Source organism: Antechinus flavipes, chromosome 3 (genome assembly GCF_016432865.1).
Source record: "Antechinus flavipes isolate AdamAnt ecotype Samford, QLD, Australia chromosome 3, AdamAnt_v2, whole genome shotgun sequence".
In the NCBI taxonomy this organism is placed as follows: domain Eukaryota; kingdom Metazoa; phylum Chordata; class Mammalia; order Dasyuromorphia; family Dasyuridae; genus Antechinus; species Antechinus flavipes.
The window spans coordinates 609,141,450-609,169,267 of record NC_067400.1 but is presented as its reverse complement, the minus strand read 5'-3'; the positions used below and the strand labels follow the sequence as shown (position 1 = coordinate 609,169,267).

At 43.7% G+C, this 27,818-nt stretch overlaps 1 protein-coding gene across 1 annotated transcript in view; it reads right to left on the bottom strand.

The window, feature by feature from the left end:
* Positions 1 to 540: 540 nt before the first annotated feature.
* CFAP74 (cilia and flagella associated protein 74) overlaps positions 541 to 27,818 on the bottom strand; it is a 132,863-nt gene continuing 105,585 nt past the window's right edge. The window contains exons 28-39 of the mRNA XM_051988786.1: positions 19,996 to 20,132; positions 18,180 to 18,314; positions 16,294 to 16,403; positions 16,024 to 16,079; positions 14,746 to 14,865; positions 13,422 to 13,577; positions 8,307 to 8,436; positions 7,068 to 7,222; positions 5,939 to 6,074; positions 5,367 to 5,491; positions 2,690 to 2,824; positions 541 to 1,010 (exon numbers count right to left, since the gene is read on the bottom strand). Of these exons, the coding sequence (XP_051844746.1) occupies positions 888 to 1,010; positions 2,690 to 2,824; positions 5,367 to 5,491; positions 5,939 to 6,074; positions 7,068 to 7,222; positions 8,307 to 8,436; positions 13,422 to 13,577; positions 14,746 to 14,865; positions 16,024 to 16,079; positions 16,294 to 16,403; positions 18,180 to 18,314; positions 19,996 to 20,132 (1,518 nt within the window). The 3' untranslated portion in view covers positions 541 to 887. The remainder of the gene's footprint in view (positions 1,011 to 2,689; positions 2,825 to 5,366; positions 5,492 to 5,938; positions 6,075 to 7,067; positions 7,223 to 8,306; positions 8,437 to 13,421; positions 13,578 to 14,745; positions 14,866 to 16,023; positions 16,080 to 16,293; positions 16,404 to 18,179; positions 18,315 to 19,995; positions 20,133 to 27,818) is intronic.

The window sequence follows — 27,818 nt, the reverse complement described above, 5'->3', positions numbered from 1 at the left end:
TCCATTTGGGTTTTTAGAGCCGCCATTTCCTTCTCCAGATCGTTTTACAGATGAGGAAACTGAGGCAGCCAGTGTCATCCAGCTACTGTCTGAGACTGGATTTGAATACAGGTCTTTTTGACTCTAGTCAACCACTTAGCCATTCAGCTGCCCCATTTCTCCCTCAGCATCCTATCTCTGCAGGCATCCCTGGCCCAGGGACTGGTGAGGTAGGTCCAGTGGTGGTTTTGGTCCCTCTTCTTCTGGGCTCTGGATTATTCATTTATTGCTATTTCACCTAATTTGTTCATTGCACCTGGGGGTAATTGGTTTCCTTGACCATTGATCCAGTGGCAGCTTTGGGTGTCCTTGAGGTTGCCCCTTTGGGAAGGGGGGCAATGCCTGGGGTGGGAGGGGTCTGCTCAGTGGGAATTATCTAGCCACTCTACTAAGACCAAACTTCCAGAAACCCTGCCGGACAGCTGGATGCCCAGTCTTGAGTTCTGGGCTCTCCCTCTCCCCAGTGCTGCCCAAAGCTCCAACACAGAAGGACACATCAAATCATGAGAAAATCTGTGGCTATTTTATTTTATTTTTTTAATGAAGGCTCTGATCTCTATAGCAAAGACCTCGGGGAGGGGGGGGGCGGGGGGCAGGATAATGGTGGGGCTGGACAATGGTGGGGCTGGACTGAATTGCTTTTTCTGATCAGCAGCTCCTGCTCTAGGGACAGTGTCCTCCTGGGAGCCTCTGAGGCTGCATTTGTCACAATAACTGATTGTGGGAAAGACTCCGATGGGGCGACTCAGTCCAGCCAGGACAGGTTCAGAGCTCCTCTGAGTATACTTCTGGGGTCCTAATCCCCAGGCTCACGCCGATGACCTTGGGGGGAATCATCAACAGTATTCCTACTTGAGCGAATCATCCAGAACCGACTCTGATATCACATGGACGATGAAGACGATCCTGTAGATCTCCCTCACATCTCCCCGGAGCGTCAGGAAGGTGGTGAGCACCAGTGGCTTGTCGGGCTGCAATAAAGGCAGTAAGAAGATCTAAGTTTGGGCTTCAGCTCCAGGGAACGCAGCAGCTGGGCCGGGGGCACCAAAGGATATTCTTCTAATAATTCAGAATCTGGACTAAGAAGTGCAATGGAAAAGCCATTTTCAGCCTATGCATAGGCAGAGACTTTAAAAAAAAAAAAAAAAAAAACCTGTCCTTCCCCCTGTTCCTTCCCAATCCTTTTCTCCAGAGGGACACAGATTCTGACATCCCGGAATCAAAGCCTGGCCTCCGTGGTTCGGTACGAGAGCATTCCCAAAGCGGGACGGATCACCTGGATCTTTACTCAGGTCCTCCTACATGGGCTAAGAGGATCCCATCAACTGGGACATGCTCAGGTACTTATAGCCTGATGAGCAGAATTAGGAAGGTAAGTCTGATACAAACACTATCCCTCGGAACCTATAGTTTAAAGCAAATCATAATATTTATATAATATATAACATATATTTACTATTCATATTAAATTATTAATTAAATAATATTTAATATGATGAATAATATATAAATATTTACATGCTAATCTGGATGTGAGCCTTAATTAACTTAATCTGAGTCTCAGTTTCTTTATCAGAAAGATGGGGAATTGAAAGATGGCTTAACCTTAAAGGGTAGCTGTGAAAAAAGTATTTTCTGAACCTTAAAGTTTAAAGAAATGTGGTGTTTATTAGTAATAATAATAATCATTATTATTTTGTTATTAGATGCAAGTTCTGGAATTAAAGCTAATGGCTTGTAGACTATTGAGTCCAACCCTCAGATTTTGCAGATTAGGAAACTGAGGGCCAGAACCGGACAGGTCACATAGGAAGTGAGTAGTGAGGCTGGGATTTGGCTCCTGGATTCTGGCCGACTCCCCTCCCTTGGGGATTTCCCTTTCAACTGCTTCAGCCTGTGTTGTGGGGTTACAGGCTCCTTGTCCTTGGCTGGATGCAGCACAGGGAATTCTCCTCCTGCCCCGCCTGGGTGTCAGTGAGGGGTGCTCTGGGCCGGGCCGGATGCTCCCTGAACATGGCCTTGGCTCGGCTCTCGGACAATGACCACCCGGTGCAGCCGCTCACCTCTGGGCCAGTTACGTGGATCTTTTGTGTCTGAAAGGAGGATGTGCTTACACTCTGAACTGAGTTCAAATGGGGCAAAGGCCGCTTTAGGTCTGGCCGGCTGAGGCAAGGAGCCTCCAGAAGCTGGGAGAAAAAGGAGGAAAGAAAACGGGGAGGGAGGAGAGGAAAAGGAATGGAGAAGAGGAAGAAATTGGGAAGGAAAGGAGGAAGGAAATAGGAGAGGGGACGAGAGGAGCGGAGGAGAGGATAGAGAAGAAGGAAAAAAGGAAGGAGAAGTAGGGAGAATGGAAAGAGGGCAAGGAGGGAGAAGAGCAAAGAAGGGGAAAGCAGGGGAAAAGGAAAGGAGGGGAGAGAGAAAAAAGAAGGGTTGCAGGGAGGAGAGAAGAAAGGGAGTGGGAGGAGGAAAGAGAAGAGAGGGGTGGGGACCTGAGGGAAAGGAAGGAGAGAAGAAAAAAGAAGGGGAGGGAGGAGGGAAGGAAAGCAGGGGAGCTGCCCGAACTGGCTCATGGATAAATATAGAAACCCCTTCTGGGTACGACGTGCTTCGGAATGAAAGGAACCCAGCCCTGGAAGCAGCTTAGACATACGTCAAAATCGGCCGTGGGCACCCAGGACACGGTGATGGTCTTGGTCTGGCCGCGATCCACGGTTCCTTTGTAGGGCTCCACCGTGAAGCCCTTCTGCTGAAGCAGCTGGATGTTTTCCATGCTGAACTCGATGTTCTGGAGAAGCAAGGAGAAGTCTCATCTCGAAGGAATCGTCGTTCCTTAGACCCAGGGTCAGCCTGGTCCCCAGGGGTTGGCCTCTCAGTGCCCAGGGGTCGGACCTTACCCCCAGGGTCGGCCCCCGGGCCCCCGAGATTGGCTCTTGTGCCAGAGGTTGGTCCCCGGGCCCCAGGGGTCGGCCTGGTCCCCAGGGCAGCACTGTAACTCCCCATTGCTGCCCCCCATCCTGTAGTTCTGGAAAAGGGGCTTGGACATTTTTTTTCCATGGGGGCAGCTGCTGTTTTCCTCACGAGTCCAATAGAGTAAATCCCTGGAGCCCTTGAAGACTGGTTTGCCCTCCCCTCCCTCCACCCGTTCTTGTAGCCCCTTCCTCTTTAATGTTCAGGAGTTTCCATGGGTGAGCCTAGTTCTGTTCCATCCATGATCACTGAGCTCCTGCCCCCCACAAGGCCCAGGGCCTGGGGACACAAGGTCACAGCCGGGACAGTCTCTGCCCTCTGGAGGTTTAGGCTTCGGCAGAGTGAGACAGAGCACAGGCCTGGAGAGTGCGAGGGCCCAAGCCACGGGCTCCAAGAAAGGGGAGGGAGCACTACTCGGAGAAGGTAGCACGGATGTGGAAGGAGGGAGCACTGGGTGGGGGGATGGAGGACTACCTGGAAGGAGGAACATTACCATGGGGTGGGAGCACCACCACAGGGAGGGAGCACCACTACAGGGAGGGAGCACCACCACAGGGAGGGAGCACCACTACAGGGAGGGAGCACCACCACAGGGAGGGAGCATCAAATGGAAGAAGGGAGTACTGCCTGAAGTGAGGGAACACTACCTTGAAGAAGGGAGCACTATCTGAAAGAAAGGAGCATTACCATGGGGAAGGAGCACTACATGCAAGGAGAGAGCATCACTATGGGGAAGAACATTATCACGGAGAGAGCACTGGCATGGAAGGAGGGAGCACTACCATGGGGGCCGGTTATCCAGGAAGGTCTCACAGAAAGACGGCCCCTGAGCTGAGGGGAAGGAGAATGGGTGCCGAGGGCCATCCCGAGGACACAAGTCCTGCTCAGGGAGTGGGAGCGTGGCTGTCTTGGGAAGGAACCAAGCCAAGAGCCAAGCGGCCTTCACAGGGGAGCTGTGTGTGAGTGAGAGTGTGTGTGTGAGTGTGTGTGAGTGTGTGTGAGTGTGTGTGTGTGAGTGTGTGTGAGTGTGTGTGTGTGTGAGTGTGTGTGTGAGTGAGAGTGTGTGTGTGTGTGAGTGTGTGAGTGTGTGTGTGAGTGAGAGTGTGTGTGAGTGTGTGTGAGTGTGAGTGTGTGTGTGTGAGTGTGTGTGTGAGTGTGTGTGTGTGAGTGTGTGTGAGTGAGTGTGTGTGTGTGTGTGTGTGTGTGAGTGTGTGTGAGTGAGAGTGTGTGAGTGAGTGTGTGTGAGTGTGTGTGTGTGTGAGTGTGTGTGTGAGTGAGAGTGTGTGTGTGTGTGAGTGTGTGTGTGAGTGTGTGTGAGTGTGTGTGTGAGTGTGTGTGTGTGAGTGTGTGTGAGTGTGTGTGTGTGTGAGTGTGTGTGTGAGTGAGAGTGTGTGTGTGTGTGTGAGTGTGTGAGTGTGTGTGTGAGTGAGAGTGTGTGTGTGTGTGAGTGTGTGTGAGTGTGTGTGTGTGAGTGTGTGTGTGAGTGTGTGTGTGTGAGTGTGTGTGAGTGTGTGAGTGTGTGTGTGAGTGAGAGTGTGTGTGAGTGTGTGTGAGTGAGAGTGTGTGAGTGAGTGTGTGTTGGGGGTCTCCTTTGTCCAAAACTTGTGGCAGTTTAGGGTAAAAACCTATAGAATCGGGGCTCTTAACCGGAGTCTGTGAACCTTCCGGAGGGAAGGGGAGACGTATATTCTCACCCACTTAAAATGATTATTTTCTTCAGTTATGAATGTAGGCAACATGCCGGAGAAGGGGTCTGTGCAGACCATCCTTGGGAGTGGGGGACATCCTAGAATTTCTTCAGGGAATCTGTCACTTCTTAAAATCTTATTCCTTCTGGAAGGCCTGGTGGGGAAAGGGGACCCTGGGAGCCGGGGAGCTCTGGAGGACCCTGGGAGGTGGGGAGCTCTGGGAGGGCCCTGGGAGCCGGGGATCTCTGGGGGACCCTGGGAGCCAGGGAGCCGGGGAGCTGGGGAGCTCTGGGGGACCCAGGGAGCCGGGGAGCTGGGGAGCTCTGGGGGACCCAGGGAGCCGGGGAGCTCTGGAGGACCCTGGGAGGTGGGGAGCTCTGGGAGGGCCCTGGGAGCCGGGGATCTCTGGGGGACCCTGGGAGCCGGGGAGCCGGGGAGCTGGGGAGCTCTGGGGGACCCTGGGAGCCGGGGATCTCTGGGGGGGCCCTGGGAGCCGGGGATCTCTGAGGGGGCCCTGGGAGGCGGGGAGCTCTGGAGGACCTTGGGAGCCAGGGATCTCTGGGGGACCCTGGGAGCCGGGGATCTCTGGGGAGCCCTGGGAGCCAGGGAGCTTTGGGGGACCTTGGGAGCCAGGGAGCTTTGGGGGACCCTGGGAGCTCTGGGGGCCCTTACCTTTTTCTGAGTGGGCTGGGTGGTGCGGATGCAGCCCACTTGCAGTTCCCGGGTGGCCGGGGTGGGTGCAGTGTCCTGCTGGATGTACTCAAAGGTCAGGATAAGTGCCTTCATCTCTTCTGTATCTGCAGGAGACACAGTGACCTGTCCCCTGGATTCTCCTTCACCAAGGGCATGGAGGGGCGTCCCCAGCCCCTGCCTGTTGGGCAGTGGGGAGATCGATGGGGATGGAGGGGGGGTGGGACCCCTAGATCAGAAGCCTGGGAAAGGGGCAGGGACTCCTTCCACCTGGCAGGGGGAGGGCAGCCGGGCAGTGCCAGCTCTTTCAGAGAGCAGGAAACCTGAGGCCGCCTTGGCGGTTTCAAAGTGTTTACCAGGGCACATTATTTCCTGCTACCGGCAGAGTGGGGGACGGGCCTGGCTCCTAGACTTCCAAGGGCCTGGGACAGGCTGGGGAGGAGGGAAAGGTGGAGGACTGGGAGGATGTCCTCCCTGGCTCTCAGAGCCTGCTGCCGTCTGGAAGAGGCCCTCCCACGGGCGCCCAGAGGCCCAGTCCCTGCCCAGCCACTCACCTTCCCTTTTTTCCTCCTCAGGCACCAAGGGGATTACGGCCAGGGACTCCACGTCCACATCCAGGGGGTCCCCTCCTTCCACAAACATCATGTGCTCCCGTGCAGCCCCTTTCAAGAGGATCTGATGGGAGATTCTCTGGGATAAGATAAAGGGCAGGGGCCTCTCACTGAGGAGCCCCGTCTCAATTCTCCCACCCTCCCTAGTCAAAGGGGTCCTGGTGCCAGCCCACCTGGCAGGACTGGGCCGTCCCCCCGGGAGAGGCCCCCTGGCCCAAGTCGGGGAGCAGAGATTCACGGATACTCTCTCTACTGTGGGAAAGCAATCTGGCCACTGTGTGCCCCCAAAGAGAGCCAAATCTGGGGGGTCAACAGGGAAACCTTCAGAGGCCCCAAGGGAATCAAGGATGATGGGTCTGAGAGATGGGGGAAGGAGGGGAGCCAGGGAAATAAAAGGAGGGGTTGACTAAGGGTAGCATCCCTTAAAGGTCCAGAAGGTGCCATTGCTGCCCTGGGATGAGGAGGGGGAGAGGGCTCCAAAACCCAGGTGAGGCTGGCTCTCCACTGGGGAAGGGGAAGAGGGGTGCTGGGGGCCGAGTCTGGGAACTTGGGGAATCTCAGGGCTTCTCCTAGCCCCAGTGCCGGGGGCTTAGGATTCTGTTCTTGGGGGTTGGCATCCTCTGGAGTTCAGACAAGCAGGGCCTCCAAGGGTCTGCAGGGAGGCCAGATGTTATATATCACCTGGAGGCTGACAAATCTCATTGCAGATGGGATCTTACTGGGTAGCCCTGTGAAGTAGGTGCCATTCTAAACCCCACTTTACAGCTGAGGAGACGAGCTGAACCCCAGCTCCAAAGCGCCTGAAATAGCCTTTGAACCCAGCTTTTCCTGCTCTGTCCATGGCACTAATTAGTTACAATTAGCCACACCATCCGACTGACCCAGTGGCCAAGGCCCTGACCTAGTGAGCAAGGACGATGCCCTGTGGAGGAAGCAAGGAGGGAGCTCGGGGACCCTGCTTTCCTTTGGTTTCCACTTTCTTAGCTGCCCTTGGGGCACCAGGGGAGCCATCTGGGAAACAGCAGGGCTGCCGCCGAGCCTGCCGGGCAGGAGGCTGCCCTGGCAGAGGTACCTTATTGAACAGCACCACCTGCATCCTGTCAGAATAGTAAAGGCTCTCGTGGTCCGGGCTGAAGGTCAAGGTGAAGTCCTGAGTCTTGCCCGCTTCGATGATTCCATCTATTGGGGACACGCTGAACACACAATGGCCGTTGTAGTTCTGGGTACCTGCGGGGACAGGGGAATCGCATCAAAGCGTCCACATGAAACCCGCTCAGAGGAAATGCCCCTTTTCTTTTCCTCTCCCTACTATCCCCTCATCATTACTAATTTTTAAAATAATAGTTTTTTATTTTCAAACATGAAAAGATAGTTTTCAACATTCATCCTTGCAAAGTCTTGAGTTCCAAATTTTCTCCCTTCCTTCCCTCATCCCCTCTTATAGACAGCAAGTAATCCAATAGGTTAAACACATTATCATTTTTTAAAATAATAACTTTTTATTTTCATAATACATGCAAAGATAGTTGTCAGCATTCACCCTTGCAAAACCTTGGGTTCCAAATTTTCTCCCTCCTTTCTCCCACCTCCTCCCCTAGATAGAAGTCATCTAACAGGTTCAACACATTAGTTTTCCCCCTACTGCATCTTGGGATTTCTTTTCAGTTTATCAACTGTGATGGCTCAGTTGCTAGGAGTGTTTGCTCCCCATTTCTAGTTCCATGAGAGAAAATGTCTATTTTTGTTCTTAGGGAATACAATTGATTTATTCATCTTTCATCATAATAAAATCATAGTAGAGGAAACAATTCCTGTCCAACTTTAAACTTCTCAGAGAATCATAGCTTTTGCACTAGAGAGCTAGAAGGTATCTAGTCCAAACAAGCCCTTTTTATTTTTCAGAGGGAGCAACTGAGTCCCAGTTCACCTATGGGTTACCATGATTCACCTAAGATCTTGCAGGTAGTAAGTGGTAGAGTTGACCAAAGTCTCCTAGATGATAACTAATTTTTACTACTTTAGACTAGACTAAACTAGACTGCCTCAGAGCAGAGACAGAATCTTAGACCTTCCTCTTTCAGAAGAACAGAAGATGCTGAAAGGAGAATGGGTTTGCCCAAGATTATAAGTCCAGTTGGAGTCAAGGCCTGGCCTAGAAGCCACATTTATTCACTCTGATCAAGGGCTCATTTCTACTACTCCTCCCCACTATCCTACCAGGCAGGACTTCCAAATTGATCCAAACTTTCCCTTTCTGGAAGCAAATGGCTCTTAAGGAGATGGAGTGCTCTTGACTTGAGTCAATATTTACCAATGATATTGTTCCTTCTTTTCTCATTAGCGATGAAACCCGGCATCTGCATATGCTCCTTATTTCTCATGAGGGAGAGGCTGTCCAGAACAATGGAATATTTGATAGGGAGCGTCGAGCTATTCTGAAGCTTTAAGAAAACAGAAGTTAGATTTGATTTTTCCACATGTCTAGATCACATAGTAGGGCAGAAGCCCCCCAGAATAACCACCCATCATCTCTAAATGACTCTCAGGGCAGAAGGAGCAACTGGGAGAATCCCTCTTCCTCTGGCTGGTCCAGTGGAGAAGCAGGAGGCAGGGAGCAATGTCTAGGTAACATTTGTGAATGATTTTATAAGTTTATTTACTTATTTTTAGCAGACTAAAGCTGCTGTGCCAGCCATATCTGATTCCACGCAATCTTGGATAGACTATTGTCTAAAAATATTTCAGTCTTATTGTTTCTCCCACTATCCCTCCCCTCTTACCCACAAATTCTCCTTCCTTTTGATCAAAGCAACCAATATCTACAGATCAAAAATCTAGCGGGGTCAGATGCATGCTGCAAGGTCATCTTTATGTTAGAGAATAAAATAGGACAGCTTAAAATGCTGGGCTAAAGCTCTCCCTGGAAGGACTACTTCCAGCATTATTCATTCAGATACTTAGTGAGCACCAAATGTGTATTATGACATACCTATTTTTGAAATGCTTATAGGCTAGAGATGTTTAAATGCATGAAACAGTTCAAAAATTTTACACAGCTACTGCATCTTCTCATTCCTTAGTGATATAATCTGTTCTTACTATTTCTTTGTAGATGACTCCCAAACTCTATGTATTTATGTATGCATTATGTACATATGTATGTGTGTATGTATTTATCCATCTATCGATCTATGTATTTTATCTATTCAGCCATTCATCTATCCATCCGTCTATCTAACCATTCATCCATTCATCCATTCATTCATTAATCTATCAATGTTATCTATCTATCCATCTACCAATCTATGTCTTCTTCTAATCATCTATTCATCCATCCACCTATCATCTATCTATCTATCTATCTATCTATCTATCTATACGTCTATCCATTAATCTATCAATGTATCTATCCATCTATCAATCTATGTATTCTTCTATCTAGTCATCCATCTATCTATCTATCTATCCATCTAGATACCTATCTATCTAACCATTAATTAATGTATCTATTCATCTATCAATCTATGTATTCTATCTAGTCATCCATTCATCTATCTCTCTATCTCTCTATCATCTATCTATTCATCTATCCATCTATACACTCATCCATCCATCTATCCATCCATGTATGTATGTATCCATCCATTAATCTATCTCTCCATCCTACCTACCTACCTATGGACTGATCTATCCTGAACTCCAGGCCTGAACAACCAATGAAATTTATCACTAAAAGTGTTATTAGTAAACCCAACCCACCTAAAGTGGGATCCATCATTTCCCATTTCACTTGACTCTTCTCCAAGCTTCTCTTTTCTTAGTGCAGACAGTAAATTTGCAATAGACTCACCCTTTCTTCACATATTTGCCAGTTGTCACGCTCTGTTGATATTATCTCAACAAGTCCCAAATGCCATCCCTTCTCTCCATTTCCATGACTATCATCCTAATCCAGAAGCTTCTAGGTCCTTGCCCTGGATTATAGGAATAGCTTCCTAACTGATTTCTGTTTCTAGTAAATTCCCTTGACATTTCTTTCTCATGTTATTATCGTCCAGTCGTTTTTTAATCTGCTTTGACTCCTCGTGACCCCATTTGGTATTTTCTTGGCAGAGATATTGGAATGGTTTGCCATTTCCTTCTCCAACTCATTTTACAGATTTTTCATTGTTTTCTCTTTTTTTCAGGTTATACATGTACAATAATTTTTAAATACACGTTTCTTTATGAAACATGTTGGGAGAGAAAAATGGGAACAAAAGGGAAAATCCACAAGAGAAAAAAAAAAAACAGAAGAAAAAGAAAAAAGTGAACATAACATGTATTGATTTACATTCAGACCCCATAGTTCTCTGGATGCACATGGCATTTCCTATTCAAAGTTTATTGGGATTGCCTTGGATCACTGAACTCTGAGAAAAACCAAGTCTGTCATGATTAATTGTCACACAATCTTGCTATTACTATGTTCAATGGTTCTGCTTGTTTTGAGCTCATTTTTTACATCATTTACGTCATTACAGATGAGAGAACAAAGGTACACAGGGTGAAGTAACTTGCCCAGTCACACAGCTGGTAAGTGCCTGAGGCTAGATTTGAATTCAGTTTTTTCTGACTCCAGGTCTGGCACCCTACCCACTTTGCCACCTAGCTGCCCTATACAGTTGCCAAAATAAACTGCTTAAGGCACATGTATGACATGTTATTTCCATTTTCAAAAATCTTCATTGTCTCCTTACTGCCTCTCAGATGCAATATAAACCAATCTGGCATTGTAGGCTCTGCCCAAGCTGGCTTTCTCCTTCTTGTTTTCTTCTAGTATTCTTTTACTCCTGTTCCTGTGTAATACTCCTATATTCCAACCAAACTGCTACCCTGAATTTGGAATTGCATCTCCTGTTTCTGTGCATTCACACAATGTCTGCCCTCTCCTCTCCTCTGTCTTTGAGAATCTTTAGCTTTCTTTGAGGTTTGACTCAGGACCATCTCCTAGGGAAAGTCTTCCACCAGTTGCTGGTGGTCTTTCCTGCCTCAAATTACCTTGAGTTTATGTGTATGAATACATATATGTATGCATGTGTTAATATATAAATGTATGTGTGCACACATGAGTTGTAGAGATTTCCCTTTTTATCTTGACATATTCAAATACTTGGTAATTTGAATTATTGACTAGAAATGGTTATTTTGAGGATCACTGAGTATCAACACTTAAAGGGTGTTAAAATAAATGTTATGTAATTAAAAAGTTTAAAAGAAATGAATGTTTAAAATAAATAATTTTATTTATTTAATTATATATTATATATATAATTTATATTATTTATTGTATAAATATATATTATTTAAAATAAAATAAAATAAAATAAATGATGTAGAGAAGGAAGAGATTCTTCTGGGCTTTCCTTTCTTTTCTCACTCCCCATCATAGAAAAAGCAATATGTTGGAATCTACCACTTGGATGAACTGGGAATGACCAGCTATCTCCCAGGATTACCAGTTCTTAGCATCCATTCTGCCATGACCTCTCCTAGGCCCATAAAGACTGTGCTCTGACCTGGTACACACCTTAAGGACCTCTGGGCCTTGCCAGCACCTTGGTTCTGAACCCTTAGGCCTTCTATGTCTTATCATGCTATCTGTCTTTAGGGTCAACTCTTCTCTAATTAGAGTGGAACTTCCTTGAGAGTAAGAATAGTCTTTTTTTCTTCTTCTATTTATATTGTATATAATAGCAAATAGCTACTTCAAAGAAAGCTTACTAAATGATTTCTCATTTGTTTGTCTTCAAGGATGAAAAGGTGAAGAAGAAAAGGTTGTCACTTTCAGGGGCCAAGAAAAGATCCCAGATAGCAGAGGCCGGATCTCTTTTCTTCCCCTAAGTTCCTCTTTCTAACTAATGCTCGTAGCATGAAATCCAACACTCCAGCATTGGCTTTTTTAATTTTTATTTTTATTTTACCATCCTGATTATTCTCTGGTCATCTTACATAGCTGTCTGTCTGTCTTTTTGCTCTAGAACAGTAATTGAACTGCTGTTGGATATCACATATAAGATCTATAACCTTTTAAAAATATATACTTTGATCACCACATTCCATATAATTGGTTTCCTTTGAATTGTATATGTCTCTTTTTAAAAAAGCTTTTCATTTTCAAACATATGCACCGATAATTTTTAAAAATTGACCTGTGCATAGTCTTGTGTTTCAGATTTTCCCCTCCTTCCCCTCACTCGCTCCCCTAGATGGCAAGCAGAATTGTATGTCTCATACATTTGAGACTAATAATTCAATTCAATAATTGAAAAAATTATTGTGTGACGGAATCCCATAAGCTCATCAGACTCTCCAAAGAGTCTGTAAGCCCCCAAGAAACCATTAAGATCCTAGGGTTTAGTGCATACCCTTTGATCCAGCAGTGTTTCTACTGGGCTTATACCCCAAAGAGATACTAAAGAAGGGAAAGGGACCTATATGTGCCAAAATGTTTGTGGCAGCCCTGTTTGTAGTGGCTAGAAGCTGGAAAATGAAAGGATGCCCATCCATTGGAGAATGGTTGAGTAAATTGTGGTATATGAACGTTATGGAATATTATTGTTCTGTAAGGAATGACCAGCAGGATGAATACAGAGAGGACTGGCGAGACTTACATGAACTGATGCTAAGTGAAATGAGCAGAACTAGGAGATCATTATATACCTCAACAATGATACTGTTTGAGGATGTATTCTGATGGAAGTGGATCTCTTCGATAAGAGAGCTTTAATTGATCAAAGATGGACAGAAGCAGCTACACCCAAAGAAAGAACACTGGGAGATGAATATAAACTGCTTGCATTTTTGTTTTTCTTCCCAGGTTATTTCTACCTTCTGAATTCAATTCTCCCTGTGCCACAAGAAAACTGTTCAGTTCTGCACACATAGATTGTATCTAGGATATACTGTAACCTATTCAACATGTAAAGGACTGCTTGTCATCTGGGGGAGGGGGTGGAGGGAGGGAGGGAAAAAATCAGAACAGAAGTGAGTGCAAGGGATAATGTAAAAAATGACCCTGGCATGGGTTCTGTCAATAAAAAGTTATTTAAAAAATAAAAATAAAAACTAAAAAAAAAAAAAGATCCTAGGGTTCAGGGTGTAAATTCTTGAGAATACTGACGACTTGTGCTTTTTTTTTTTTGGCTTGGTCACAGGGATAGGGATAGGTCCAGATTCCAAGGATAGGATCAATAAAAACTCAGATTTCTGGACTTGAATCTTCTGAAGATTTAGAGAGTAATCAGACTATGGCTGGCTCTAAAGAGGCTTACATTTCAGAGGGAATTCTTCTGAAGACTTAGGTAGACTAATAAGACTATGACTGGCCCTAAAAAGGCTTGTAATTCAGAGGAAATTCAAAATAATCGAGCGACAGCTAACTTACTTTAAATGTCGATGTGGCACTCTCTTTGGCAATAACATATCCCATATTCAGGACATCTCCTTCAATGGAGCAGGTAATTGTGGATGCTACCCCTTTGCCCAGCATGCTCAGAGTCAGGGTCCCTTTCTTTGAAATGATTTCCAGGTTTTCCAAGAACTAAAAAAAAAAGGGTGGGATAATAATAGGTCGGAAAGGTGAGTGTGCAGTAGAAGGAAAACATTGGCTTAGATGGGGGCTAAGATTATTTTCAATTTTAAATGTCTGAATCTTAGGTTTGAAATGAAAATAAATATGAAGAATTTTTAAAAATGGCTTGTCTCCAATTTTTTTCAGTCATCAAATAATACAATGTCAGAGAGAGAGACAGAGAGAGAGAAAGAGAGACAGAAAGAGAGAGAAGGAGGGAAGGAGAGAGGGAGAGAGGGAGGGAAGAGAGAAGGAGGGAGGGAGAAAAGGAGGGAGAGCACCTTCTGTGCTCTTTCAGTCTGATTCTCTCATTTGTTATTTAATAGGAATTTGTGGACCAAGTCAGAATGTCCTGGCTACATATGATGGGAAAACATAAAGGCCCCAGAGGGTAACAAGCCACCAATAAGAATTAATCCACAGCATATTCCCTAGGGAAGGAAAGAAGAGGAAAGGTGGATCTTCGCAGAGCACCAAGTCCTCAGGCCCCTTCCACTCTGACAGGCTCCCACACCAGCCCCTGCCCCAGGTCCCTATCTCTAGTTGCAGAAGCTTAGCAGGAATGACTCGAGGTCAGTGCTACAAGAAGAGATTTTTCTTGTTTTCCTGAGGCAATTGGGGTTAAGTGACTTGCCCAGGATCACACAGCCAAGACGTGTTAAGTATCTGAGGCTGGATTTGAATTCAGGTCCTCCTGATTTCAGGGCTGGTGCTCTATCCACTGCATTATCTAGCTGCCCCAAGAAGAGATTTTTTTCTATGAAAGCACAGGATGAACCTCATGGCCTACTTCTTGGTGGCCCACAGATTTCCCCAGGGCCTGGGATTCTGACAAAGCCTTCCTTTCCAAGCTGGGCTGACCCATAGGTCCCCCGGCAGCAGGAGCATGGGGTTTTTAGAGGCTCATAGGGTTAAAAAAATCAGAAGGTCCCAGTGTGGATTCATTAAACATTTCCCCTTGTCTTCTACAGAAGGACCAGACTCTGCAATCCTCCAACAAAATGGGCTTATCCTTCTCCCCACTGGTCTCGTTGCCTGATCTTTCTCTTTAATTCTGAGTGAGATGTCGGGGCTAAAACTGCATCCAGACCCAGGCTGGAGATGGGCCGGGATTGGTCCCTTAACCGTGAGGGCTCACCATGTTACTCTCTCGGGGAGAGAACGATACCGAGAAGTCCTGGCTCTCATTGGGCTGAAGGCTGCGACAGGGACACAGCACTATGAAGGGGCCGTAGGGATTCAGAATAGAGAACTGCAGCTGGGGAGAGAGTGGTCAAGGAGGCAGAATAATAATAATAATAATAATAATAATAATAATAATAATAGATGATAGTGGTGGTGGTGATGGGGGTGGGGGTGAAGATGGTGATAGGGGTCGGGGTGGTGGTGGTGATGATGATGGTGATGAAAATATGGTGATGGTGGTGATGATGGTGATGTGGTAGTGGTAATGATGATAATGATGATGATGATGGTGATGGTGTCAATGGTGAAGATGATGATGATGATAGGGGTGGTGATGAAGATGATGGTGATGGTGGTGATGATGATGATGATGGTGATGAAGATGGTGTTGATGATGATGATGTGGTAGTGGTAATGATGATGATGATGATGATGATGATGGTGTCAGTGGTGAAGATGATGATGATGATAGGGGTGGTGATGAAGATGATGGTGATGGTGGTGAGGATGATGATAGCAGCCAGCATTCATATCGAGCTCTGAGGTACATGAAATGCTTTACATGTAATTTCATTTGATCTTCACCACCACAGCCCTGGCAGGCGGGTGCTATCACTGCCCTCTTTTTCAGATGAAGCATCTAAGGGCAGGGGGGAGGGAATAAACATTTACGTAGTTTCTGCTACGTGCCAGACACTGTATCAATCATTTTTGTAACTACTTTGATAGGGAAGCTATTACTATACCCATTTTACAGTTAAGAAGATTGAGGCAGAAGGAGTTTAAATGATTTGTTCAGTGGCCCACAGCTAGTAAGTATCTGTGGCTGGATTTGAACTCCAGTCTTCCTGACTCCAAGTCACCATACTTCCCCCACATGAGGGGCCTTAGCCCAAGGATGAAACAGAGCAAATACCGGACTCCTCCAACTTCCACAGACTTCTTGCAGCTTAATATATTAGAAGAAAAAATACATGTCATAGCCAAGGAAAGGAAGATTATAGGAGCACAGATTTCAAGCAAAGACTCCTCGGTGGTCCCCTCGCTTGGCGAAGAAAGTAACGGGTATGGGGAAGTTGGGTATTTCCCCAAAGTCCCAAGTGGCAGAGGAAGGATTGGAGCCTACTCCCCAAAGCCTGATCTACAATCCTTTTCTCGAACAGATAAACAAGACGGGCCAGCGGCCCGATCCTGTTGGGGGCACCCGAGCAGCGGTTCTGTGGAAGGATACGTCCAGGCGTTCTGAGCAAACGTTCTGGATTGTGATCCTTTTGATCCCCCTGTGCCCTGAAACAAACAAGCAAACAAACACCAGGTGGTACAGGACCTGTGGACCAAGGCAAGGCTAATTTATTCTGTGAGATTAGGGGTGATTAGAAAAATTTCAGGTGAAGAGGAACCATGCATTTGTCGATGCAAATCATGTACTGGGGGATCAGATTGAGGAAGGGGGAAAGGGTAGAGGTCATAAGAAATTGAGAGCCCCAGGGTCAGATCTTACCAACTGCAATATCTCCGAAGTTGAACAAGGTTTTCCCATCATCAGAAGCAACTATGACGGAGGGATTCACCGCTGGACAATATAATTCCAGGTACAGTATGTTATGAGGACTAGGAAATTAAGAGAAAGAAAATCAGAGAGGGAGAAAAAGAGAGAGAGAGAGAAAGAGAGAGAGAGAGAGAAAGAGAGAGAGAGAGAGAAAGAGAGGAGAAGAAGGAGGAGGAGGAGGAGGAAGAGGAGGAGGAGGAGGAGGAGAAGGAGGAAGAGGAGGAAGAGGAGAAAGAGAAAGGAGAAGGAGGAGGAGAAAGGAGAAGGAGGAGGAGAAAGGAGAAGGAGGAGGAGAAAGGAGGAGGAAGAGAAAGGAGAAGGAGGAAGAGAAAGGAGAAGGAGGAGGAGGAGGAGGAGGAGGAGGAGAAAAAAGAGAATTCACCCAGGAGAAGAAACAGCATATTTATCAAGTTTTTTGTTTCTGTTAGGAATTAAACATTGGGGAATGGAGACCAGTTTTGGAGAAAGGACAGGGGATTTAGTATGGAAAGAAGATGCTGATCAATGGGAAAAGTGAGGGTCTTTGGGAGCAGAACTGAAGTCACTGCTCATTCTTTTTACCAAGGCAAAGTGCCATGTAGACGGTCTCCAAGAAGCCCAGGGTTTTGGGTAGCTTTGGATTAACCAGGCCCCTAAGGGAGCACCAACAACTCTCTGGGATCAGTTCATTTGGAGATAAGATGCAAAAGGTAGGAGAGCAGGATCCTAGTACTGAGAAGTAACAATCTCATGAAATCCTGAAGACCAAGCCCTCTTTTGCACATCATCTCCCCTGCAATATACGGATGAACAAATGATCTTCCCTCATTAGGTCTCTTGGAAATTAGCAGAGCAATTGTGACCACCCTTAGAATAAGGGACCACATGAGAAAAATTAAAAAGGACATGGGGCATTTCTACATGATTGTTTTCTGCCAGCCCCTCAGTCTTTCCTTGGCATTCTTTAACTTTATAAGAATGGCTGGGCATTCTCTGATAAAGCTTCATTTTTCGAAAGTAGAGAGAACTGAGTCAAACTTATTAAAAAATAAGAGCCATGCCCCAGTTGATGAATGATCAAAAAAATGATCTATGCTTTAAAGGCTATAAATTGATGCACACCCTTTGACCTAACAATACTACTACTAGGCATGATTCCCAAATTTTAAAAAAGAAAAAGAACCTATATGCACAAAAATATTTACAGCAGCTTTCTTCTCAGGGCAAAAAAATTGGAAATTAAGGTGATGTCCATCGATTGGAGAATGGCCGAATAATTTGTGATATGGGATTAAAGTAGAATCTTATCATTCTATGGTAAATGATGAGCAGGATGCTCTCAGAAAAAACCTGGAAAGTCCTCCATGAACTTAAGCAAAGTGAAATATACTGTATACGAACAGCAATGTTCTGGGATATCTAACTATAAATGACTTAATCTCAATAGTACAATGATCCATGACTACACTGAAGGACAAAGGACTTACGATGAAAAATCCTATCCATACCCAGAGAAAAAAACTGATTGTATCTGAATACAGGTTGAAATATTCTCTCTCTCTCTCTCTCTCTCTCTCTCTCTCTCTCTCTCTCTCTCTCTCTCTCTCTCTCTCTCATCTCTCACTTTTGTTGATTTTTGTGGGGGGGAGTTATGTTTTTTTTCATAAGATGATTTTTATGGAAATGTTTTTTATGACTTCACATGTTTCTTAAAGGGAACTGAAGGTGGGGATAATGGAAAGAATCTGGGATTCAAAAGTTTTTTTGAAAAATTAAAAATTGTTTTAAATGTAACTGGGCAAAATAAGAAATTTTAAAAATGATTGGGCATCCCACCCTGCATGAGAAGGATTTCCTACCTGAAGTACATTAATTCTGTTTCTTTCTTGTCTTTAATATCTCCACTGGCAACAACACATGGTATGACATATTTCTTAAAATGTTCTTGAAACCCCTTAGACAAGGTGGCTTTGGCAATTGCATATTCTTCTGAACTAGAACAAAACAATCCAAACATATAAGAGACTCCCCAGCAGTTGTGAAGAATATACCCTGTAATAGCTCGCATTTAGAGAGCCCATGGCCCAGAGTGATCGGTACTGGAGCATGGCAGGGATGGGTACCTATGCTTATCTTCCCTGACTCTTGTGTTCATGACAACAGAATGGCCTAGGCTCTTTATCATTTATCAATGTTCATTCCAGAAGTTCAGGGTCGTGATAGAGGGGAAAAAGGTAGAGAGAGACATGTGGGAAAATGAGACAGACTATTACACTCAGGGTGATATTCCAACCAATTTGATCATAAATTGTTTGAGGGGAACATATAGAAGTTTGTGATGATTATTTAGAAAGTTGTCCACTAGGGACAACAAGGAGTCTTTGGAGATTTGGGGGCGTTCCATTATTGAGCATGAGGAAAAACTATTTTGGTAGCTGTGTAGAGCATGAATTGCATATGAGAAACAGTGTAGACTGAAGAATATTTAGACTGTTACAATAACCCAGGTGGGAGATGGTGAGGGATTGAACCAGAGGGATGACTGAGTGGAGAGAGTGGAATCAATGAAAAAGCTATGTTGTGGAAGTGAAATTGTAAAGATTTCGCCACTGATTGGATAGAAGAGAGTAAGGAGAAAGGGGGGGGGGAGTCAAGGATAACTTCAAGGGTCTGCGAAACATCTCCTGTCAACTGTGAGGGATCTGGTTCTTTTCAACAATGTGGTGATTCAAGACAATTCCAACAGACTTGGGATGGAAAGTGCTATCACCTCCAGAGAGAGAATCATGGAGATTGAATGTGGGTCAAAGCATAGTATTCTCTCCACTTTTTGTTGTTTGCTTTTTTTTTTTTTCTTTCTCATGTTTTTCCCTCTGCTTATCTGATTTTTCTTGGGCAGCATGATGATCATGTGTTGTTTGCTTGTTTGTCTGTGTTTGTTTCTCATGTTTTTCCCTCTGCTTATCTGATTTTTCTTGGGCAGCATGATAAATATGAAAATAAGTTTAGAAGAATTGCCCTCCTCTCCTAAGCATTCTTTCAGTTCCAGGGTCCCTCAGGTTCCTTAGAATTCTTTTTCCAGTGTCGAGTTCGCTATGGCAGAAAACATGCTGATATCATTGGCTGGGTGTGGAATCAGGGATACTTGGGTTCAGATTCTACTTCAGACATTTATTAGTTGGGTGACTCGGGCAAATCACGTAACATTTTGGATCTTAGAGTTTTTCTCATGTATAAAATGAGGAGGGGGGACTCTGATTTCCAAAATCCCTTCCAATTATAAATCTCCTATCTTCTGACCCTCCGAGGCACCTTCCAACATGAAAGCTTGGGATATGATGAATTGAAAGCTTATACAAACAACCTTTGAGAAAAGGCTATCTCTTTCAGAGCTTGAAGAAGGAAGAACCATAGCATAATTAGTAGCATATTAGTATCAAGAGCCCAATTTTTTCTTCCAATGCCAAGGCAATGGCAATGGGTCATCGCCATGATATATTACAAGGTTGCCCAGCACTGATTAGCATCAATAATGCTCTTTTCTCGAATCCACGGCAACCGGGAGAGGGAAGGTATGGTTAGTTCCTTTTTATATTTGTTGCCAGACCATGTAGAGTAATACTTTGCTCTAACATTTGTTGAATTAAATGGAAACGTTCCTTTGGGGGAACTTACTCTGTCTTAATTTTTTCAGGTTTGCGGCGTTCCTTTTTGTGAGGAGAGCGGGGTTTGAGCCACCTGACAGCTGCCTTGATGGGAGCGGCCGACAGCATCCTCAGTGCCCCTTTCTTCGCGGATATATCCTTTTTGGACTGTGAAAAAAATAAGACGATGAGAAAAAGCCTTCTTCTTTCTGTTTATAGGTAGAGCAAGTGTAAATGCAAAGGAGCTGTAAGGATGAGTGGCAAGAGATTGAGAGGGGAGCCTGGAAATCACTGCAGCCCTAAGGAGGAAGATAAGAGTCATTTAGGATTCAGCAGCTTTCCAGGTTTCCATGAAAGGCCCTCACTCTGGGACAGCTGGGTGGTGCAGTGCACAGAGCATTGGCCCTTGAGTCAGTAGGACACAAGTTCAAGTTCAGCTGGAACATTTACTAGCTTGTGTGACCCTAGCAAGTCACTTAACCCCAATTGCCTCAAAAAGTTTAAAATAATATTCCCAACTCCTGAAGTGTCTTGACAAGTTCAATGATGACTTAACCTTTTTAATTGCAAACATATTAAATACTTATACCCAGAAGTCTTACTGATTGGGAATCTTATTTTATCTGTTATGGTGCAATGGACAGGGAAAAAAAAAAAGTTGTTCAGTTGTGACCCTGTTTTGGGAGTTTTCTTGGCAGAGATATTGGAGTGGTTTTGTTATTTCCTTTTCCAGCTCATTTTATAGATGAGGAAACTCAAGTCAAAAGATAATTAATTTTCCTAAAGTCATATAGCTAATAAGTGTGGGAGACTGGATTTGAACTCAGAACTTCCTGACTCCAGGTTTAGCACGCTATCCATTGTGCCATATGGCTGCCCTCAATTAGGCTCATAACATATTAATGTGATATGCGGATAGTCTTACACTCCCCCCTTCCCAATTTGATTCTTTGCTTGCTTATATTCCTAATAGGAACCACTCATTGCAATCACATATTAATAACGTTACCCAACACCAACTTAGATTGCTAATAAGCCTATATATGTATATATAAAAATTGAAAAAAAACTATTTTGCATAGTTACTACTTTTTTAAATGAAGCTTACAAGCCCCATAGGTAGTTTACAGAAGGTATCCCTTCCCTCTCCTTGCTTCTATCACCTATGGGGTCTTGAAGCAGAGGAGGAGACAGAAAGAAAGAGATACAGAAAGTATATGAGAAGATGAGACAGACAGCAAGATGTCAAAGAGACAAAGAGAGAGAGAGACAGAGAGAGAGAGAGACAGAAAGAGAGAGAGAGAGAAGAGAGAGAGAGACAGAGAGACAGAGAGACAGAGACAGAGACAGAAAAGAGAGAGACAGAGAGAGAGACAGAAAAGAGAGAGACAGAGACTGAGGGAGAGAGACAGAGGCAGAGAGAGAGAGACAGAAAAGAGAGAGACAGAGAGAGAGAGACAGAAAAGAGAGAGAGACAGAGAGAGAGACAGACAGAAAAGAGAGAGACAGAGAGACAGAAAAGAGAGAGAGAGAGACAGAAAAGAGAGAGACAGAGAGAGAGAGACAGAAAAGAGAGAGACAGAGAGAGAGACAGAAACATAGACAGAGACAGAGACAGAGAGGAAGTGGGAGGGAGAAGAGAAGGAAGGAAAGAGAAAGTGCAACAGAAACAGGAAACACAGAGGCGGTGGCTCCAAGATGTGTGGCCTCTGGTAGCAGAGAAGAGATGGGAATGCTGTAAGAGAAAGGACATGTAAAAGTCCCACTTCCACTGGACTCTTAAGCATGAGCCCATTCTTGCCACTGACACTGCATTTGCAGTAGAGTGTGCCTCAGGTTTGTTGAGTGGCTACTATCCTTATCCTGCTTTTGCTCTGAGTGATTCGGGTCTCCTGGCTATCAAAGATCAAGGACTTATGAATGATACTTTTAGAAATGTGAATACAGGAGCAGCTAGGTGATAGAGCATTGGCTCTGGATTCAGAAGGCCTGAAATTCAAATGTGGGTGAGTTACTTTATCCCAATTGCCTCAAAAAAAAAAAAAAAGATAAGAAAAAAAGAAAAGAAAAGACAGACAAATGAATTCAAGAGTATCTTTGAACATCAAGGGAAGTGGTCATCTTCTGGGGGAATCCAACCCACAAGCGAGAGTTGTGGGGATGGGGTAGAGGGGAAGATGCCCTATAGGAGGTACTATGTCAGATCCTTGAATCCCTTTCAAAGCCACCTTCTACATAAGGCCTGTTAGTGTCTGTAGCTCCCAATCCCTCTGTGGTAATCTGTATACATGGTAAATATTTTATAATTTTTGTATGCATTTCGCCATATTGAAAGTCCCTTCTTTGAGGAGGGGGACTCCTGGTTTTTTTCTCTGAATACTTGTTGATTGATTCAGATAAAACTTTCAGTGGTTCCCTAGAGACTAAAGATTAAATTAGGCAAATTCTTAGCCTGGCATTTGGGGCTTTCCACAGCCTGGCCCCTTTCCCAGCCTTATTGAATTCTACATTGATGCCAGTAAGACCTAACTCCTAGCTATGCTCCCTCCTTGGCGTGCAATCTCCTTGCATCTCCGTGGGCCCAGGCTCATACCAGAAATGCCTTCCCTCTTTGTCCTGGTTTAGTAATCTCTTCCTTCAAGGCTCTACTCAGATGTCCCCTGTGAAGTCCTCTCTAATTGTCTCTTATGAAAGTGAGCTTCCCGATAAGGAAGGAAACTATATCTTGCTTAAGGGTACTATAGACAATGAAGCAATATCAGTATTAAACATATATGCACCAAGTGGTATAGCATCTAACTTCCTTAAAGAGAAGTTAAGAGAGTTGCGAGAAGAAATAGACAGCAAAACTATAATAGTGGGACATCTCAATCTTGCACTCTCAGATTTAGATAAATCAAATCACAAAACAAATAAGAAAGAAATTAAAGAGGTAAATAGAATATTAGAAAAATTAGGTATGATAGATCTCTGGAGAAAACTGAATGGTGACAGAAAGGAGTATACTTTCTTTTCAGCAGTTCACGGAACCTACACAAAAATTGACCATATATTAGGACATAAAGACCTCAAAATTAAATGCAGGAAAGCAGAAATAGTAAATGCTTTTTTTCAGATCACAATGCAATAAAAATTACATTCAACAAAAAGTTAGGTGTAAATAGACTAAAAAGTAATTGGAAACTAAATAATCTCATCTTAAAGAATGATTGGGTGAAACAGCAAATTATAGACACAATTAATAATTTCACTCAAGATAATGACAACGATGAGACATCATATCAAAATTTATGGGATGCAGCCAAAACAGTAATAAGGGGAAATTTTATATCTTTAGAGGCTTACTTGAATAAAATAGAAAAAGAGAAGATCAATGAATTGGGCCTGGAACTTAAAAAGTTAGAAAAAGACCAAATTAAAAACCCCCAATCAATTACTAAACTTGAAATTCTAAAATTAAAAGGAGAAATTAATAATATAGAAAGTAAAAAAAAAAACTATTGAACTAATAAATAAAACTAAGAGTTGGTTTTATGAAAAAACCAATAAAATTGATAAACCTTTGGTAAATCTGATTAGAAAAAGGAGAGAGGGAAATCAAATTGGCAGTCTTAAAAATGAAAAAGGAGAACTTTCCACTGATGAAGAGGAAATTAAAGAAATAATAATTTGCCCAACTTTATGCCAATAAATTTGATAACCTAAGTGAAATAGATGACTACCTCCAAAAATATAGGCTTCCCAGATTATCAGAGGAGGAAGTAAATTGCTTAAATAGTCCCATTTCAGAAAAAGAAACAAAACAAGCTATTAATCAACTCCCTAAAAAAAAAATCCCCGGGACCAGATGGATTTACATGTGAATTCTACCAAACATTCAAAGAACAATTAGCCCCAATGCTTTATAAACTATTTGAAAACATAGGGAATGAAGGAGTCCTACCAAACTTCTTTTATGACACAGACATGGTACTGATACCTAAACCAGGTAGGTTGAAAACAGAGAAAGAAAATTATAGACCAATCTCCCTAATGAATATTGATGCTAAAATCTTAAATAAGATATTAGCAAAAAGACTACAGAAAATCATCCCCAGGATAATACACCATGATCAAGTAGGATTTATACCAGGAATACAGGGCTGGTTCAATATTAGGAAAACTATCAGTATAATTGGCCATATTAATAATCAAATTTACAAAAACTATATGATCATCTCAACAGATGCAGAAAAAGCATTTGATAAAATCCAACATCCATTCCTATTAAAAAACTCTTGAGAATATAGGAATAAATGGACTTTTCCTTAAAATAATCAGTAACATCTATTTAAAACCAGCAGTAAGCATATGTAACGGGGACAAACTGCAACCATTCCCAATAAGATCAGGAGTAAAACAAGATTGCCCACTATCACCTTTACTATTTAATATTGTATTAGAAATGCTAGCTTTGGCAATAAGAGTTGAGAAAGAGATTAAAGGAATAAGAATAGGCAATGAGGAAACCAAATTATCACTCTTTGCTGATGATATGATGGTATACTTAGAGAACCCCAGAGATTACTAAAAAGTTATTAGAAACAATCTACACCTTCAGCAAAGTTGCAGGATACAAAATAAACCCACATAAGTCATCAGCATTCTTATATGTCACTAACAAAACCCAACAGTTAGAGTTACAAAAAGAAATTCCATTTAAAGTAACTACTGATTGTATAAAATATTTAGGAATCTATCTGCCAAGAGAAAATCAGAAACTTTATGAGCAAAACTACAAAATGCTTTCCACACAAATTAAGTCTGATCTAACTAACTGGAAAAATATTAAATGCTCTTGGATTGGGTGAGCAAATATAATAAAGATGACAATACTACCTAAATTAATCTATTTATTTAGTGCTATACCAATCAGACTCCCCCAAAACTACTTTGATGAACTAGAAAAAATAACAACAAAGTTCATATGGAAAAAAAAAAAGGTCAAGAATTTCAAGGGAATTAATGAAAAAAAAATCAAATGAAGGTGGCCTAGCTGTACCAGATCTAAAATTATATTATAAAGCAGCAGTTACTAAAACCATCTGGTACTGGCTAAGAAAAAGACTAGTTGATCAATGGAATAGGTTAGGTTCAAAGGACAAAACAGCCAATAACTTTAATAATATAGTGTTTGACAAACCCAAAGACCCCAGTTTTTGTGATAAGAATGCATTATTTGACAAAAATTGCTGGGAAAATTGGAAATCAGTATGGCAGAAACTAGGCATTGACCCACACTTAACACCGTACACCAAGATAAGGTCAAAATGTGTCATGACCTAGGCATAAAGAATGAGATTATAAATAAATTGGAAGAGCATAGGATAGTTTACCTCTCAGACCTGTGGAAGAGGGAGGAATTTATGACCAAAGAAGAACTAGAGATCACTATTGACCACAAAATAGAAAATTTTGATTATATCAAATTGAAAAGTTTTTTTTACAAACAAAACAAATGCAGACAAGTTTAGAAGGGAAACAATAAACTGGGAAAACAGTTTTACAGTCAAAGGTTCTGATAAAGGCCTCATTTCCAAAATATATAGAGAATTGACTCTAATTTATAAGAAATCAAACCATTCTCCAATTGATAAATGGTCAAAGGATATGAACAGACAATTCTCAGACAAATAAATCGAAACTATTTATAGACATATGAAAATATGCTCCAAATCATTATTAATCAGAGAAATGCAAATTAAGACAACTCTGAGATACCACTACACACCTGTCAGATTGGCTAGAATGACAGGGAAAGATAATGGGGAATGTTGGAAGGGATGTGGGAAAACAGGGACACTGATGCATTGTTGGTGGAATTGTGAACACATCCAGCCAATCTGGAGAGCAATTTGGAACTATGCTCAAAAAGTTATCAAACTGTGAATACCCTTTGATCCAGCAGTGTTTCTCCTGGGCTTATACCCCAAAGAGATACTAAAGAAAGGAAAGGGACCTGTATGTGCCAAAATGTTTGTGGCAGCCCTGTTTGTAGTGGCTAGAAGCTGGAAAATGAATGGATGCCCATCAATTGGAGAATGGCTGGATAAATTGTGGTATATGAATGTTATGGAATATTATTGTTCTGTAAGGAATGACCAGCAGGATGAATACAGAGAGGACTGGCGAGACTTACATGAACTGATGCTGAGTGAAATGAGCAGAACCAGGAGATCATTATATACCTCAACAACGATACTGTTTGGGGATGTATTCTGATGGAAGTGGACCTCTTCGATAAAGAGAGCCTTAATTGATCAAAGATGGACAGAAGCAGCTACACCCAGAGAAAGAACACTGGAAATGAATATAAACTGCTTGCATTTTTGTTTTTCTTCCCAGGTTATTTATACCTTCTGAATCCAATTCTCCCTGTGCAACAAGAGAACTGTTCGGTTCTTCACACATATATTGTATCTGGGATATACTGTAACCTATTCAACATGCAAAGGATTGCTTGCCATCTCGGGGAAGGGGGTGGAGGGAGGAAGGGGAAAAATCAGAACAGAAGTGAGTGCAAGGGATAATGTTGTAAATAATTACCCTGGCATGGGCTCTGTCAATAAAAACTTATTTAAAAAAAAAAAAAAAAAGAAAGTGAGCTTCCCTTCCTTAAATTATGCTGGAGTACTTTGCTTGGACTTTTCCTTTAGTCCCACATACCCTATTCTCGCTGTTTCTGTCTCTCTCTATTTATTTCTGTCTCTGGCCCAGGGCCACCCAGCCAGGAAGTGTCTGAGGCTGTCTCTCTCTCTCTGTATCTCTGTCCCTCTCTCTCTCCCTCTCTCTCTGTCTCTGTCTCTCCCTCTGTTTCTGTCTCTGTCTCTCTGTTTCTGTCCCTCTCTCTCTCTGTCTCTCTGTCTCTCCCCCTGTTTCTGTCTCTCTCTCTCTGTCCCTCTCTCTCTCCCTCTCTCTCTGTCTCTGTCTCTCCCTCTGTTTCTGTCTCTGTCTCTCTGTTTCTGTTTCTCTATTTCTGTCTCTGTCTCTCTGTCTCTCCCTCTCTCTGTCTCTCTCTCTGTCTGTCTGTCTCTGTCTCTCTGTCTCTCCCTGTTTCTGTCTCTCTGTCTGTCTGTCTCTCTCTGTCTCTTTGTGAGATCAGATAGAAGAGACTTAAAAAAATCTGAACCATAAGGAGACAAAGGCACAACATGCCCAATATGGAAATACCTTTAAAAAAATTAAACATATTTACCCCGCGTCCCGTTGCTTATCGTCTTGGAGAAGGGGGAGGGGAGGGAGAAAAACTTGGAGCACAAAATCTCACAGAAACGAATGTGGACAACGGTTTTACACGCATTTGGAAAGATAAAGTATTACTGACAAGAACGAGAGAAACGGGAGGGGCCGTGAATGATGCTCAGTTGGTCTGACTGGTCCTTTCTTTGCAAAGACCCTGGAGCGCTTTGCCATGTTCTCTACGGCGCCCCCTTATATTAGAGGAACTGAGGCGCGTGGGGCTAAGTGACCTGCCCAGGGCCACCCAGCCCGGAAGTGTCTGAGGCTGGATTTGAACTCGGGTCCCCGCGCTCTCCGCGCCCCGGGGTCAGCGGTGGCCCCTCGCGTCTCCTTTACGCCGATAACGCTACAAGGCTCGTTATGCGGGAAGAGACCTGCGGAAGCGATCGAAGAAGGGGAGGAGCAGGGCGGGGGCGGGGCCTACAACGCGTCATCCTCTCGGTGGGACGAGCGGCGGGCAGGGAGCAGGCGCGGCTGGGGAAGCTGCCTCGGGCCGTGAGCCTCGCTGAGGAGCCGGGTGCCCCCTGCTGGCCAGTGGGATACTGCAGCCCATTTAAAAAGGCCTCGCATGTGACT